General features: G+C 52.6%; 5 protein-coding genes across 5 annotated transcripts; 2 read left to right on the top strand and 3 right to left on the bottom strand.

Moving 5' to 3' along the window:
• NECHADRAFT_99421 (uncharacterized protein) lies at nucleotides 1-1,634 on the bottom strand. The gene has a single exon (XM_003046789.1). It carries the CDS (start codon nucleotides 1,553-1,555, stop codon nucleotides 281-283), a length of 1,275 nt encoding a protein of 424 aa, XP_003046835.1. The 5' UTR covers nucleotides 1,556-1,634; the 3' UTR covers nucleotides 1-280.
• A 575-nt stretch (nucleotides 1,635-2,209) lies between these two features.
• NECHADRAFT_76918 (uncharacterized protein) lies at nucleotides 2,210-3,849 on the top strand (the record flags this gene model as incomplete). The annotated part of the gene is made up of 3 exons (XM_003046217.1): nucleotides 2,210-2,768; nucleotides 2,820-2,903; nucleotides 2,960-3,849. The coding sequence occupies 3 exons, from the start codon at nucleotides 2,210-2,212 to the stop codon at nucleotides 3,847-3,849; spliced, it is 1,533 nt and encodes a 510-aa protein (XP_003046263.1).
• A 228-nt stretch (nucleotides 3,850-4,077) lies between these two features.
• NECHADRAFT_76919 (uncharacterized protein) lies at nucleotides 4,078-5,403 on the bottom strand (the record flags this gene model as incomplete). The annotated part of the gene is made up of 1 exon (XM_003046790.1): nucleotides 4,078-5,403. The coding sequence occupies one exon, from the start codon at nucleotides 5,401-5,403 to the stop codon at nucleotides 4,078-4,080; it is 1,326 nt and encodes a 441-aa protein (XP_003046836.1).
• A 466-nt stretch (nucleotides 5,404-5,869) lies between these two features.
• Nucleotides 5,870-7,011, top strand: NECHADRAFT_103594 (uncharacterized protein; the record flags this gene model as incomplete). The annotated part of the gene is made up of 2 exons (XM_003046218.1): nucleotides 5,870-6,143; nucleotides 6,205-7,011. The coding sequence occupies 2 exons, from the start codon at nucleotides 5,870-5,872 to the stop codon at nucleotides 6,969-6,971; spliced, it is 1,041 nt and encodes a 346-aa protein (XP_003046264.1). The 3' UTR covers nucleotides 6,972-7,011.
• A 215-nt stretch (nucleotides 7,012-7,226) lies between these two features.
• NECHADRAFT_91396 (uncharacterized protein) lies at nucleotides 7,227-10,424 on the bottom strand (the record flags this gene model as incomplete). The annotated part of the gene is made up of 6 exons (XM_003046791.1): nucleotides 7,227-8,694; nucleotides 8,729-8,738; nucleotides 8,774-9,333; nucleotides 9,400-10,102; nucleotides 10,145-10,316; nucleotides 10,377-10,424. The coding sequence occupies 6 exons, from the start codon at nucleotides 10,422-10,424 to the stop codon at nucleotides 7,227-7,229; spliced, it is 2,961 nt and encodes a 986-aa protein (XP_003046837.1).
• Nucleotides 10,425-11,704: the final 1,280 nt, after the last annotated feature.

Genomic DNA, 11,704 nt, shown 5'->3' on the forward strand with positions numbered 1-11,704 from the left:
TACCAGGAAATTTCCAGTTTGTATTTCTATAGACTGTGCAAAGCATGGCGTTCTTCTTCCAACGGATATAATACTAAAAGACGATGAAACCAAGGGATCTGATGCCCCCGGATACAATAGAAAAACCATACTGTTTGCAACTTTTAAAAATGACATGCTTCTATGCCTTTCTGGCGCGCGACCGTCTCGTGTCCTAAACGCCGGCTCTCCGTAAAAATGCGCCATGGCCCCCCCCTTTTTGATACTCTCCAAGGTCCAGTAACCAGGTATAGGGGCCGATTTAGTCATCAAAGTAGATGCCCTTCTTCTCCGAGATGTCAATCGCACCACCGCGGTAGCTGCCCCTCTTCTTCTTGTTCTTCTCCTTGGTGAAGCCCTTGCCCTTGGTCACGATCAGGTCCTCGTGCGCACGCTGCGAGTAGGTGATGGGGACGTATTCGTTGGACGCGAACTTGGGGTCGACCTTGATGTTCTTGGGAATGCGCGAGAAGGGCTCGTTCTGCTTCTTGCGCCCGTTGTTCAGGATGGGGTCAGGGGGCAGGGGAGGGTTCGTCGAGTCTGTCTCGGCCTCTGGAGACTCCTTGCCGTCTAGGGTGACGGACGAGTCGGACGAGTCCTTAACCTCCTTGCCCTTTTTGCCCTTCTTGGTGTCTGAATCAGAGTCAGAGTCTGAAGAGTCGGATGAGGACGACGAGCCATCAGAGTCGGGTAGTGGCACCTGAGCCGCAGTCTCAGCATCAGCCTCGTCGTCAGAGTCGGAATCAGAATCAGAGTCCGAGTCAGAATCCGAGCTGGAGCTGGAGCTAGAGCTGGAACTAGAGGAGTCAGAGTCGGATTCGGCGTTCTCGTCGTCGGAATCGCTGTCCGAGTCGCTTTCGCTTTCGCTGGAGCTCGAGTCGGATTCAGAGCTAGAAGACTGGTCCCGCTTCTGCTTCTTTGCTCGCGGCTCGTCGTCGTCGGAATCAGAGTCGGAAGAGCTCGAATCGGATTCGGAGTCGGAGGAAGACTCGGAGGAACTATCGTCGACGGGGGCCTTGCGCTTAAGGTTCTTAGTCGCCTTGGGCTTGGGGGCTTCGTCCTCGCTCTCGCTGCTGCTGCTTGAGCTCTCAGAGGACGAGTCTGCGTCCTTCATATCCACATCCTCTCCATCGTCGCTGGAATCGCTGTCCTCCGAGCTGCTCGACTTCTTTGCCGAGGCCTTCTTCTTGTTGGACTTGCTGGGCTTGGCGCTGGCTTCGCCCTTGGAAGCCTCCCATGTCTGAAAAACGCTGACGAGCGAAGCGCTGGTCTCGGCGCCAGTCGCCAGCCAGCCCTTCTTCTCTCTCTGCTTCTTGAAAGCATCGTGGGCACCCTTGAAGGCGTGGTCGGAGAGGAAAGACTCTACCAAGTCCATCAGCTGGCCAGGGGGAGGGACAGAGGCAGAGGCGGTATCATCGCTCTTGGCCGCGGCGGCCTTGTTGCTCTTCTTGCCCATGGTGTCTGCGGAGGGCTTGACGGGGTTCAAGGGGTTGTTGGAGAATAGCCAAGAGGGAGGGTTCTGTTTCGAGCCAGACATGTGCTGATGCCACGAAGCAAAGCCTGAAAAGTCGGAATGGCGGAGGAATTGGAAGGCTGAAGTTGGCCAAAAATTATTTCTTGAGGCTGGAAGAAGCAGCGGATCGACAATGGCTACTGGAAAATTTCTGTGGACTTGGTGGGGCACGTGCTGTTATCAGCGCTTATCAAGGAGCCCCATTATTTAACCAGGGATAATGCCAAGTACTCTTGAGATGGTCCCTGATGAGCGAAGTATAATTTGTTAGTACAGGGGAGAAGGTACTTGAAATAATGTGTAAAACAGGCGATAGAAGCTGTACCAACGTATTAGAGAAACCTCTTGATGGCGCTAGCTCAGGGCAGGATACCTTACTCGAGCTGCCGTCCCTCAGCGACCAAAGCACGTCCTAGCAGCTGCATCATCGCCTCTTTGGGTTTCTCAAACAAAACAATCACCAGCTTTGACTCTGTCCACTTTCATCCCCATCACGGTACATCCCCCGGCGATCCTCCACTCGAAATCCCTAGTTTACACCCGAATCGGAAAAATCGTTCGAAAACCTCGATTGCTGGTCTCTTCTTTTACCAGACTGTCGTTGCAGCGATCTTCTGATCCAGCTCTGATGGTGTTCTCTTTGTTGCGACTGTGCGACAACCACTTTGCATCGCAATCATGAACGCCACGAAGCGCAAGTTCAACACCCTCTTGCAAGGGATCGGTTCTTCACACTCGAAAACAGGCGACAATTCCGTGTCACATACCGAGGCTGGTTCCTCGCCTTCGCGCCATGCAACCTCGAGCTCTCCGGGCTCGACAGCACGTGTATCTGGTGTCGATGCCGAGTTACTCCAGAAACGTCGACGGCTTGGCCTGCCAGATTCGACGGCGCCTGTCCTAGCTAAGAAGGGCAGCTTAACAGCTACCATTTCTTCCATTGTTTCCCGACGACCGCAAGCTCGGGATCCCTTGAAGAGCCTCAAAGAATCACCAGCAAAGTACTCTCCGAGTGATCGAACCGAACTCTTGAGAAGACTGGCCACTTTTCAAGAAATAACAGATTGGACGCCCAAGCCGGACAAGGTGAACGAGGTGGAATGGGCTAAGAGAGGGTGGGTATGCAATGGCAAAGAGACAGTGCGCTGCCTGCTTTGTCACCGAGAGCTGGTTGTTAAGCTCAACCGCAAAGTAGTTGATGGGAAAGAGGTTGCCGTGTTGGTGTCATCCGAGATTGGTATGTTTCGTTCCACGGCGATGCCCTGCCCACCATCTGACGTTTCGATAGAGGAGGCTTTGGTCGATAAATACGCTGATCTGATTGTCACCTCACACCAAGAAGATTGTCTATGGCGCAAGCGAGGCTGTGACGGTAAGTTACTTCGCTTGGAGAGAGCCAACTCTAAAGTGCTGACATACTGTTCCCAGATTCTCTTCTTCGCCTATCGCTCGCCAACACGAGCAGTAGTCTCAAGTCTCTACGAGAACGATACGATGAGCTTTTGTCGAGAAAATCCTTTCTTCCCTATGAGTTCAATCTTAGGCTCCCAGATGAGTTGAAGCTTGACGAAACTCTGGCCCAACTACCCACTGATTTCTTCACTAACCCTGCGCCTGCCAACCCCGAAGTTGGATCTCGCCCAAATCGAGTTGCGCTGGCGCTTGCTTTGATGGGATGGCAAGGACTCGATAATCCTCGCATTGGTGCTGTCCCTAATTCCGCATCTTGCCATACTTGTCTCAGACGGCTAGGACTTTGGATGTTCAAGAGCAAGGAGGTTGCTGACGACGGCGAGGTTCTTGTCCCCGCTCCCATGGACTTCCTGGACCCCGTTAGGGAACATCGTTTCTTCTGCCCCTGGTCCAACCCGGAGACCCAACGTCAGAGCCATGCCCATACTCGACCAGAACAGGACTTGCCGGGATGGAAAGTGTTGATGCAGACACTGGCCAACGACGCCCATCTTCGTAGCGTCTATGAAGGCCGCTCACCGGCACGACACCGAGCTCAACGATCAATCGGAGCCCCCTCAACACCGCGGAGACCTGGGACCGCTGCCTCTATCACCACACCACAAACACTGCCTGCCATGCGCACCGCCACCCCAGGGTCTGTTGGCGTAACAGGCTCTGACCAGGCTGAAGAGGACGAAAAGGAGAGGGACGCAAAAGACAAGGAACGATGGGCAAGATTGAGGAGAGTGAAGAGTTTGTTCGACAGCAAGGGCAGCAGAAAGCTGCGGCACTCTATAAGCCGTTCTATCAGCCGACCAGGAACAGCGCACTCGACAAAGTCGGGAGGAGGTCAGAAAGAATGATGTACATTGTATGGATTGTTTGGAGTATGAGCCTGGTGATACCATAATTGCGGAAATAGGTAGTGTGAGTGGCGCGAGATGCTTTTGGGAACATGACCAACCTTTGACTCTGTATTGAGTGTTCGAGCAAGGTTTCTTCGACTGGGTTTTGTTGTGACGTCGGGGGGACTTTGCCGACCAAAGTCCAGACGCGAGTGGGAAGGCTGAATGGCCGGTTGACTGCCGTGATTAGGTTTTCCATACGATATCATCGAAGGAAACAATTTCCCCAGTGTAGGCCTTTGTCTCGTCCTGCTTCTCAACTCTCCCTTTAACACCACCGTATCCAGCGAGTTCGAGGATTGCGAGGCGCACCCCCCCAATTCCGGCTCCATTGCCCATCCGGCGCTGTGTCTTCATCCCGGCTGCCGTAGCATATATACTCGTTATGCGCTCCGATCCCTCTCTCCACTTTCCAGGGGCAAGTCTATCCTGCCTTTCCAGCTCCTTTTCGATTTCTTCGGAGAGAGCGAGGCATTCAGTCGGCCATTCTTCGCCACATTTGTCCGTCTTGGTGATCACGACCAGAGTCCTCGTCATTGTTCGAGCAAGTGTCTTGAGCATCCATGTGTCCAACCCATAATTATCCTTGTCGGCGGGGATCAAAATGACGGCGCCTCGTAGCGTCTTCCTGTGGATGAGATACTTGACGATTGTGTCGCCCCAACTCGCCTTACTCCTGTATCCATAACCTGGCGTATCCATGAGGACAAGGCTATGCTTGGGGGGAGCATCACCCTTGCGGATGAGCTCGGGAGCGATCTTTGGCCGGGGTCCAACTCCGTAGGCATTCATTGTAGTTGTCTTTCCCGCCCGATAGCTCACCTTGGCGAGACGAAAGTCCCCGACGAGCGCGTTTAGAAAGTGTGACTTGCCGGCGTTGGAGGCCCCGACAATGACAATCTCAGGGATGAGGTCGTTTTCCTTGTGATCGATATGGGATGGCGCCGAGTAAAGCAGCTCACTCGGCTCCTGAAAGAATTTCGCAGCTGCAGCTTGAGCTGGCCTTTCCTTTTCAATGGCTTGAGCTGACTGAGCATTGCCATTCTTGTAATAAATGGACGTTGTCCGAAATAGGGACCGGATATGACCACCTATGCCCCGTAAATCCTTGGGTGCCTCAGCCTCATTGGGTGGTCTGCCATCTTTCCAGAGTGCCTTCATTCCCTCTTGACTGGGCATCAATGGGTCACTGGGAATTAATGGATCGGAAACGGCATTTTCACGATCGGGTACTTCAGGTACGAGAGTCTTCTTCTTGCCTCTTTGCCTGAAATTTTCAGCTGCAGAAAAGGGGAGGTTTTCGCGGGGGACGCGGTCCTGGGCTGCCTGTTTCGTTTTTGATCCTTTCTTTTTTGATCCGCGAGAACCGAATCTGTGATGTGTACCGGACTTTTTTAGGTACCGTTGACCGGAAGTTGAGGAGAATGGGCGTGTAGTTACTTGTTGTGGTCGTAAGAGAGAAGAGATGGGTTTGCTAGGTCCGAAGGCGCGTAATAGCCGCGGCCGCATCATTTTCAAGACTTGCCCCCCCGTGGTGAAAAGTAGATGGTTTGGTGATTGTCAGATAACTGACCCAAATTAGTCGTCCATTGACAAAACAAAGAAAATGCGAAATATTGAGATATGGGAACGAGAAATTATACGTACGAAATTTGAGAGGACGAGGTTGAGCGAAGAGGATGAATTTGAGCTGGCTGAGTGAAGCATCACGACCAAAGGATTTCCAAGAGAAGAGATGCATCACGTGACAGAAGAAGCTGCACAACTCCATGAGATCCACCAGCGTTACTGTAAAGATGGGCTGAGAGCGGCTCAAAACATAAGTCTACTCCTAGAGGGCTATAACTTTTACTCTACTGCGTAGTACATGTTTTAAAAGTGGCAGCATCTTCTCATAGCCAAGCTGGCCTCGGCTCTTTTACCTGAATATCGTCAACAGACTCTGTCTCACTCTTGCCGATTCTTGGCACCCACGAATATGACTACTACCAACCTCACAGAGCTTGACGCTCATGAGCAGCCCTCAGATGAAATGCGGGCGGAGTGGAAGAGCTTCATGCGTCAAGATCAGAAAAGCCTCCTCGATGACCCTCGCATTGATGATCCACGTGCTCCGCTGGAAAAGTCTGGCTTCCGTACAGTCACGACACTTTCAAGAGCCCAGATTGCAAGCAGCTTCGCTCACCTGAATCCTGGCCTTGCCTCTGAAGCTGAAGGCGATGTCTCCGTTATTCATCATCCCCTGATACCGGGTTCGTTAAGAATCCATTTCTGCCTGGCATTGTTAACAGCATCAACTAACAAGTGGCCTAGGTCTTCTTATTCTCCCATCGCTCCTCCCACCAACGGTGCAGAGGGATCTGATGGACCGTCTAGTACATCGCGATCTAAGTAACCCGAAGCATCAGACTAACCTTCATCTTCATTATGACCTCCCATACCCGGAAGGTCAGCAAGATGACGAAAAGTCGTTCTTCGCCCTTGACCCAGATAGTCCCGCCTCATTCATCCCCAAAGACCCCAACGTCCATAAACCACTCTCCATCAAACAGGTCCTGCAACGAAAACTGCACTGGGTCACGCTGGGTGGCCAATACGATTGGACAAACCGCGTGTACCCCGAACAATCGCCTCCTCAGTTTCCCGACGACATCTCTCGCTTTCTGGAGGGCCTCTTTCCTGAGACGGTCGCCCAGGCGGCCATTCTCAACTTTTATACCCCGGGAGACACCATGATGATGCATCGGGACGTCAGCGAGGAGACCGACAAGGGCCTCATCAGTCTAAGTCTGGGCTGTGATGGCCTCTTCATGATCGCACCGAATGCCGACCAGCCCCAGCCGAAGAGTGAAGCAGTTGGTGACAAGGAGTACTTGCTGTTGAGGTTGAGATCGGGAGACGCCATCTACATGACCCAGGAATCCAGATCTGCCTGGCATGGAGTGCCAAAAGTGCTCAAGGGGACATGCCCTGACTACCTAGAGGACTGGCCGGCTCGCGAGGATGGCAAGTTTGATGAGTGGAAGGGATGGATGAAAAGCAAGAGAATCAACCTCAATGTTCGGCAAATGAAAGATTAAACCACCGAGTTTGAAATGCTTAGAGTTGTTGCGAGTTTGGACCCAAGTAAAGCAGGGACAAATCATGACACCCGGTACCTTGTTGTTTCTGTTGTGATATTGTGCATTTCTTCATTCAAGGGGAGCGCTTATTGGTAAGGGGCTGCCTCGCTTACGCTGTCATAAATTAATCCAGAGCGACTGGCTAGGTAGTTGCTCGTCTGCTTTGAGGATTGTATATCATCTCGCCATATCCCCATAACCCAAAACGCCTGATCAAGCAAAGCCGAACCCCTGTGCATTTTCCAACGCCATTCCGAGCCGTTCCCTCAATACGTCTTTATCTCTATATTCGGGAAGAAGGAGAGTTCCGTAGCATGTATAGGCCGTGGGCAAGTGCCCGCCATCCCCCTCTTCCTCTCCGTTTTTCTGAATCACGAACTGAAGATTTTTGATACCCCCAACTGGAACTCGATCTGAGGATGTCACGAACTCTAGCAGCTTGCGTTTCATCCTATCGTCGTACCTTCTCACGACGGACCAGAAGTCTTTGACAGTATGATGCGACGCGTCCCAACCGACGTAGCGTGCATACCGCTTGAGCTCCGAGATGTCAATGTCTTGGATGCCTTCCACCAGTGACTGCAGAGTGGAGGGGCTGAGTAAAGAAAGTGACTTCTTGTCTAGGCAAGCGTTGAAGCCACGTTCGAAGGCGATGTATTGCCGTCGAATGGAGATGTCCGTGAGATAGCGAATGTAATGAGTGACGTAATCATCTCGGTTCTCGTTCGTCACCAGAGGCGCGTCGTCTGGGTTCGAAGTCTGGGGTGGAGCGACATCATCTGAGTTTGCAGCTGCCCTGGGCCAGACCACGCTCTTGTCTGCAGACATTTCCCTGGTAATGTTGGTACCCAAGGCAGAGACTGAAAACTCGTAGGTGCGGGCAAAGATATCCTCAACCAGGCCGTCCTTTTCGTCCCATTCTAGGAGTGTTGTCAATCCGCTCGCCAGGTCTGGCCACCCATCAGCAATATGGTGAAGCTCCGCGACTGGCTTGCCCAGTAATTTCCGGTACAGGGCCCTCGGGAAGGTGATAGGCAGGGTCAGCCCGTTGAACAAGGCCAGTGACATCAAGAGGCCGACGAGCTCATACTTCCAATCTTCGGTGAGTGACCCAGGGGCAAACCAGGCCATGCGTGTCCGATCGTCGACTGTGAAGGCGCCATACGCAGGATCCAAGCACTCTGCGATAGCTAATCGAAAAAACTCTTGCTGAACGCCTCCCGAATCGAAGCCCTCTTCCCCGCCTTCCTCTCCTAGATGCACCTTCAGGGGGCGGAGGAGTTCCCTCTCTTCTCGTCTCCATAGTTGGTCGAACGCATCTCGAGCAACATTTTTGCGACTAATTTCGAGTATGAGGTATTTGGATGAGCCTGTTTTCAAGAGGTCTTGCAACACCCTCTTGTGGTGTGGGTTGGTGACGAGACTTCCAGGGTCAATGATGGCGCTCATCCGTGTTTTGAGAGAGCTCGACTCCTCAAATACGCGACTCATCCGAGCGAAATTGATAGAGCGGAAGAATGAGACTAGGGTATCGGGGCTGAATATGTAAGGATAGTCCAGAATGTGTCGTCTCCAGCGCGTCGAAGAAAAAGATAACCAGTCAACCGGCATTTCAACCGAGTCCAATCGGTCTGACAGATAATCAACACGGAATTGGATATCGCCCAGAAGGAGGAGGTTTCTGTTAGTGTCTATATTCGAGGTTAGTATGAGACTTGCTACTGCCTTGCAAACACTACGGCTATGGGTTGTAAACTTACGCATGGTCTCGATGAATGACAAGGCTCCCCCAAAGGGTCCATCCATGGCGAAGTCGGGTTTTCCATTCCACTCGCTCAAGATGATGGTACGGGCCCAATCGAGAAGCACTGTCGGAACGCGTGTTTCGTGCAAGAGGCGCTCAGAATGCGCGAACTCTAGTACCGAGGCCGAGCCCGTGCTGAGAAAGTCGAGCTGGCTTACAAGAGGCTGCAGGATGTCGGGGTCGGGAGTTTTGATGTTTGAGGAAGCTGTAGAGCCTGCCATGTCCGCAAAACAACGTCTGGCTGTAATTGCGCAAAATAATCGTCGGGCAAGTCTGACGGCTAGGTCGTTCGAGAACACATCATCATACCCCAAACAACGAGATGAGGGCTGCCGTGCTACCGCGGTACCGCCAGCAAGCGTCAGGCCGTTGGAGCGTATTCGCGACATCTCGTACAAGGTGCGTGAATCGGGCACAACCGGTGCCGCAGCGACTAAAGCATGCATGCAGATGGACATCAAGTACCCTGCATCAACATTTGACAGCCCTTTGGCACCCCTTTGGACCTTCTTGCCCCTGGCCCCAGCCAAGCGATCTACTTGAATGTCTTGTGAAGGGACAAACAAGCGTCCCGCTGCCAACCAAAGGCTGTGAAGAACAAGACTTGATGCAACGCGGTTCATGCGATAGAGACAATACCACAGAGTCTGGGAGTCGTAGAGTTTATTGTCGCAGGTGAAAGACTGTACCACAGCCTTTGGGTCCATGAGAACATTGAAAAGAGTTTGCTCATTGAAGCCCTTCCACTGCTTCTTGGAGATAGCCGTGGGAGACGATCGACGACTCAAGGGATGCGAGGCGTTTTCCGGCTTGGGATATGTGTTGCCCGTTTCCTGGGGCATGGTAAGGTAGCTCTCTAAGGTTCCATCTTCTTCATAAACGTCGCATATGAAGTTGATAAGATCAACATTGAGTCGGGATAGCGCCTGGGGCAAGGCTTCATTCAACCACACAGATGGAGGCTCTGGGTCTCCCTCAACGGAGTCTTTCGCTTGTGGAACCTGGGCATCATGTTTGGGATGATGACTTTGCGTACCAAGATTCTCAGCGCTGTGCTCTTCTCGTGCTGCACATGGCGAAGATGGAGGAGAACCTGTCGGTATTGAAGGATGTGAGGGTTTTGTCACGTTTTCGAAAAAGGCGGGTCTTGCTGGAACTTCTGGTATTGCCCGAGCGGATGTTGTGATAGTGGCCTTCGGTTGTGCTGGCTTGTCATGGAGGATACTGCTCATCCGAGGAGACAAGATGGTTGACTTGGTGTTGTCCCTTCTTTCAATGGGGTTTACTGGCTCATAAGGTGTCTTCTTCGCCTTTGGGGATGCTCCACCCCTTGACTTCGAGATCGAGCCGTGGCCGGATCTAGCACCCTTGGCACAGAATGAAGCATCGTTCAGTCCAATTTCAGGCTTTGGAGGGGCCATATCTTGTGCTTCGTTTTGCCTTGTGTTGGATTCAGATGACGTGGATGCCTGACGTTCGGGGTGTGGTGCCGTCCGTGCCTGGGGAGTATTGACGTTGATTACTGGTTTCGTCCGATGCGGCCCTGTGATGTCGTTGACTTGCTGCGACATGATCGTCATGCCTCGAGGTGTGAGCCATTCAAGCATCTTGAATGTTACGGTTCCAAAAAGGTTGGCGGCAAACGAACGATGATCTTTGCTAACAGGAGCTTCAACGACGCGGATATGAGGTGTATCATTGCTTTGCGTTGAGTTTGAAGCTTGTTTCGTATGGAGTTTGGTGTCGGTTTGAGTCGGATACGCCGGGTTGTTGGTGGAGGTGAGCACTGTTCCTTGGAGTGAGGATGAACGCGAACGTCGACGAGTAGAAGCATTATCCTTGCGCAGGATTGGGGATGCTTTGAGAGAAGATCTTTTGGAGTCGGGATGCGGAGGTGAAGGCGGTCGTGGAGAGAAGATCAAGTTACCAAGGGCTGCGGATGGCTCCTTGGATTTGCGGAGGAAGGGGCATAATCCGTTTTCGGGGTTGTCTTGACTAGCCAGGTATACAGCCAATGTTCTGGCGCTTGTCGCGTTGTACCTGCGGATGGGCGCTTTGCCGGCCAAACGGCGTCGACATGTAAAACAGGTAGGTGTTGCGCAGTTGACGTTGTCGCAACCGTATCGCAGTTGAACCACGTATCTATTCGCAACAAGTTAGCGCTCCCTTGGTTTTAGCTGCAATGTCTTCTACAAACCTCTCAACTACAAGCTGAAAGTCGTGACGGCGACTTGCGCGATGAATGGCATAAACCCGCGCCGGGTTCTCGATGTTTTGGACGTATGCTTCAAGTTCGGGCGGAGCGTCAGCAGGTAAGCGGGCGAAGGGCGCCTCTTGCCACAAGCCAGCGACCAGGTCGACGTCGGTCGCTGGCTCAATGGAAGAGACCCGTGGTCGAGAAATCTCGGGCGTCATGACATCTGAAGTCGAGGTCGCGCCACAACGGGCGATTGGAAGCAAAGACGTTGCTTGTGACAGGGTTGCGTGCGGTAAGGGGGTCGTGGTTCAGCTTCTCATTCCATCGGTCGAGATGTCGATATCGATGCCGGTCGTCCCTTTGAGTGTCGGGAAGAAATGCGTATCAAGTCGATTTTTATATAGATTTATTGTCGTTATAATTGCTATAGTGTGTGTATGGTTGGGAGCAATGATTGAAGTTGTAATGATGGAGAGGAGCTGCTCGTCAGCCTCGCGCAGCACAGGCGCTTTGGCGATTCTGCGCCACTTCCCGTGCATGCCTGCCCGATGACGGGGGACCCGCCAGCCGTCAGCGAAGTTCAAGCACCAAACCAACCTAAACTGGCACGCAGCAGCTTACCAATTCAGATCAAAAGCTTCGGGCCGACCCAAATCCCCGAAGTGCTGGGGTGAGTCAGCAGGGGGGGGG

The sequence above is a fragment of the Fusarium vanettenii genome (assembly GCF_000151355.1).
Source record: "Fusarium vanettenii 77-13-4 chromosome 2 genomic scaffold NECHAsca_18_chr2_1_0, whole genome shotgun sequence".
Taxonomy (NCBI): Eukaryota; Fungi; Ascomycota; class Sordariomycetes; order Hypocreales; family Nectriaceae; genus Fusarium; species Fusarium vanettenii.

What these genes read in the sequence shown, in the direction of transcription:
- NECHADRAFT_99421 (XM_003046789.1), bottom strand. Translation starts at nt 1,555, where the DNA reads ATGTCTGGCTCGAAACAGAACCCTCCCTCTTGGCTATTCTCCAACAAC.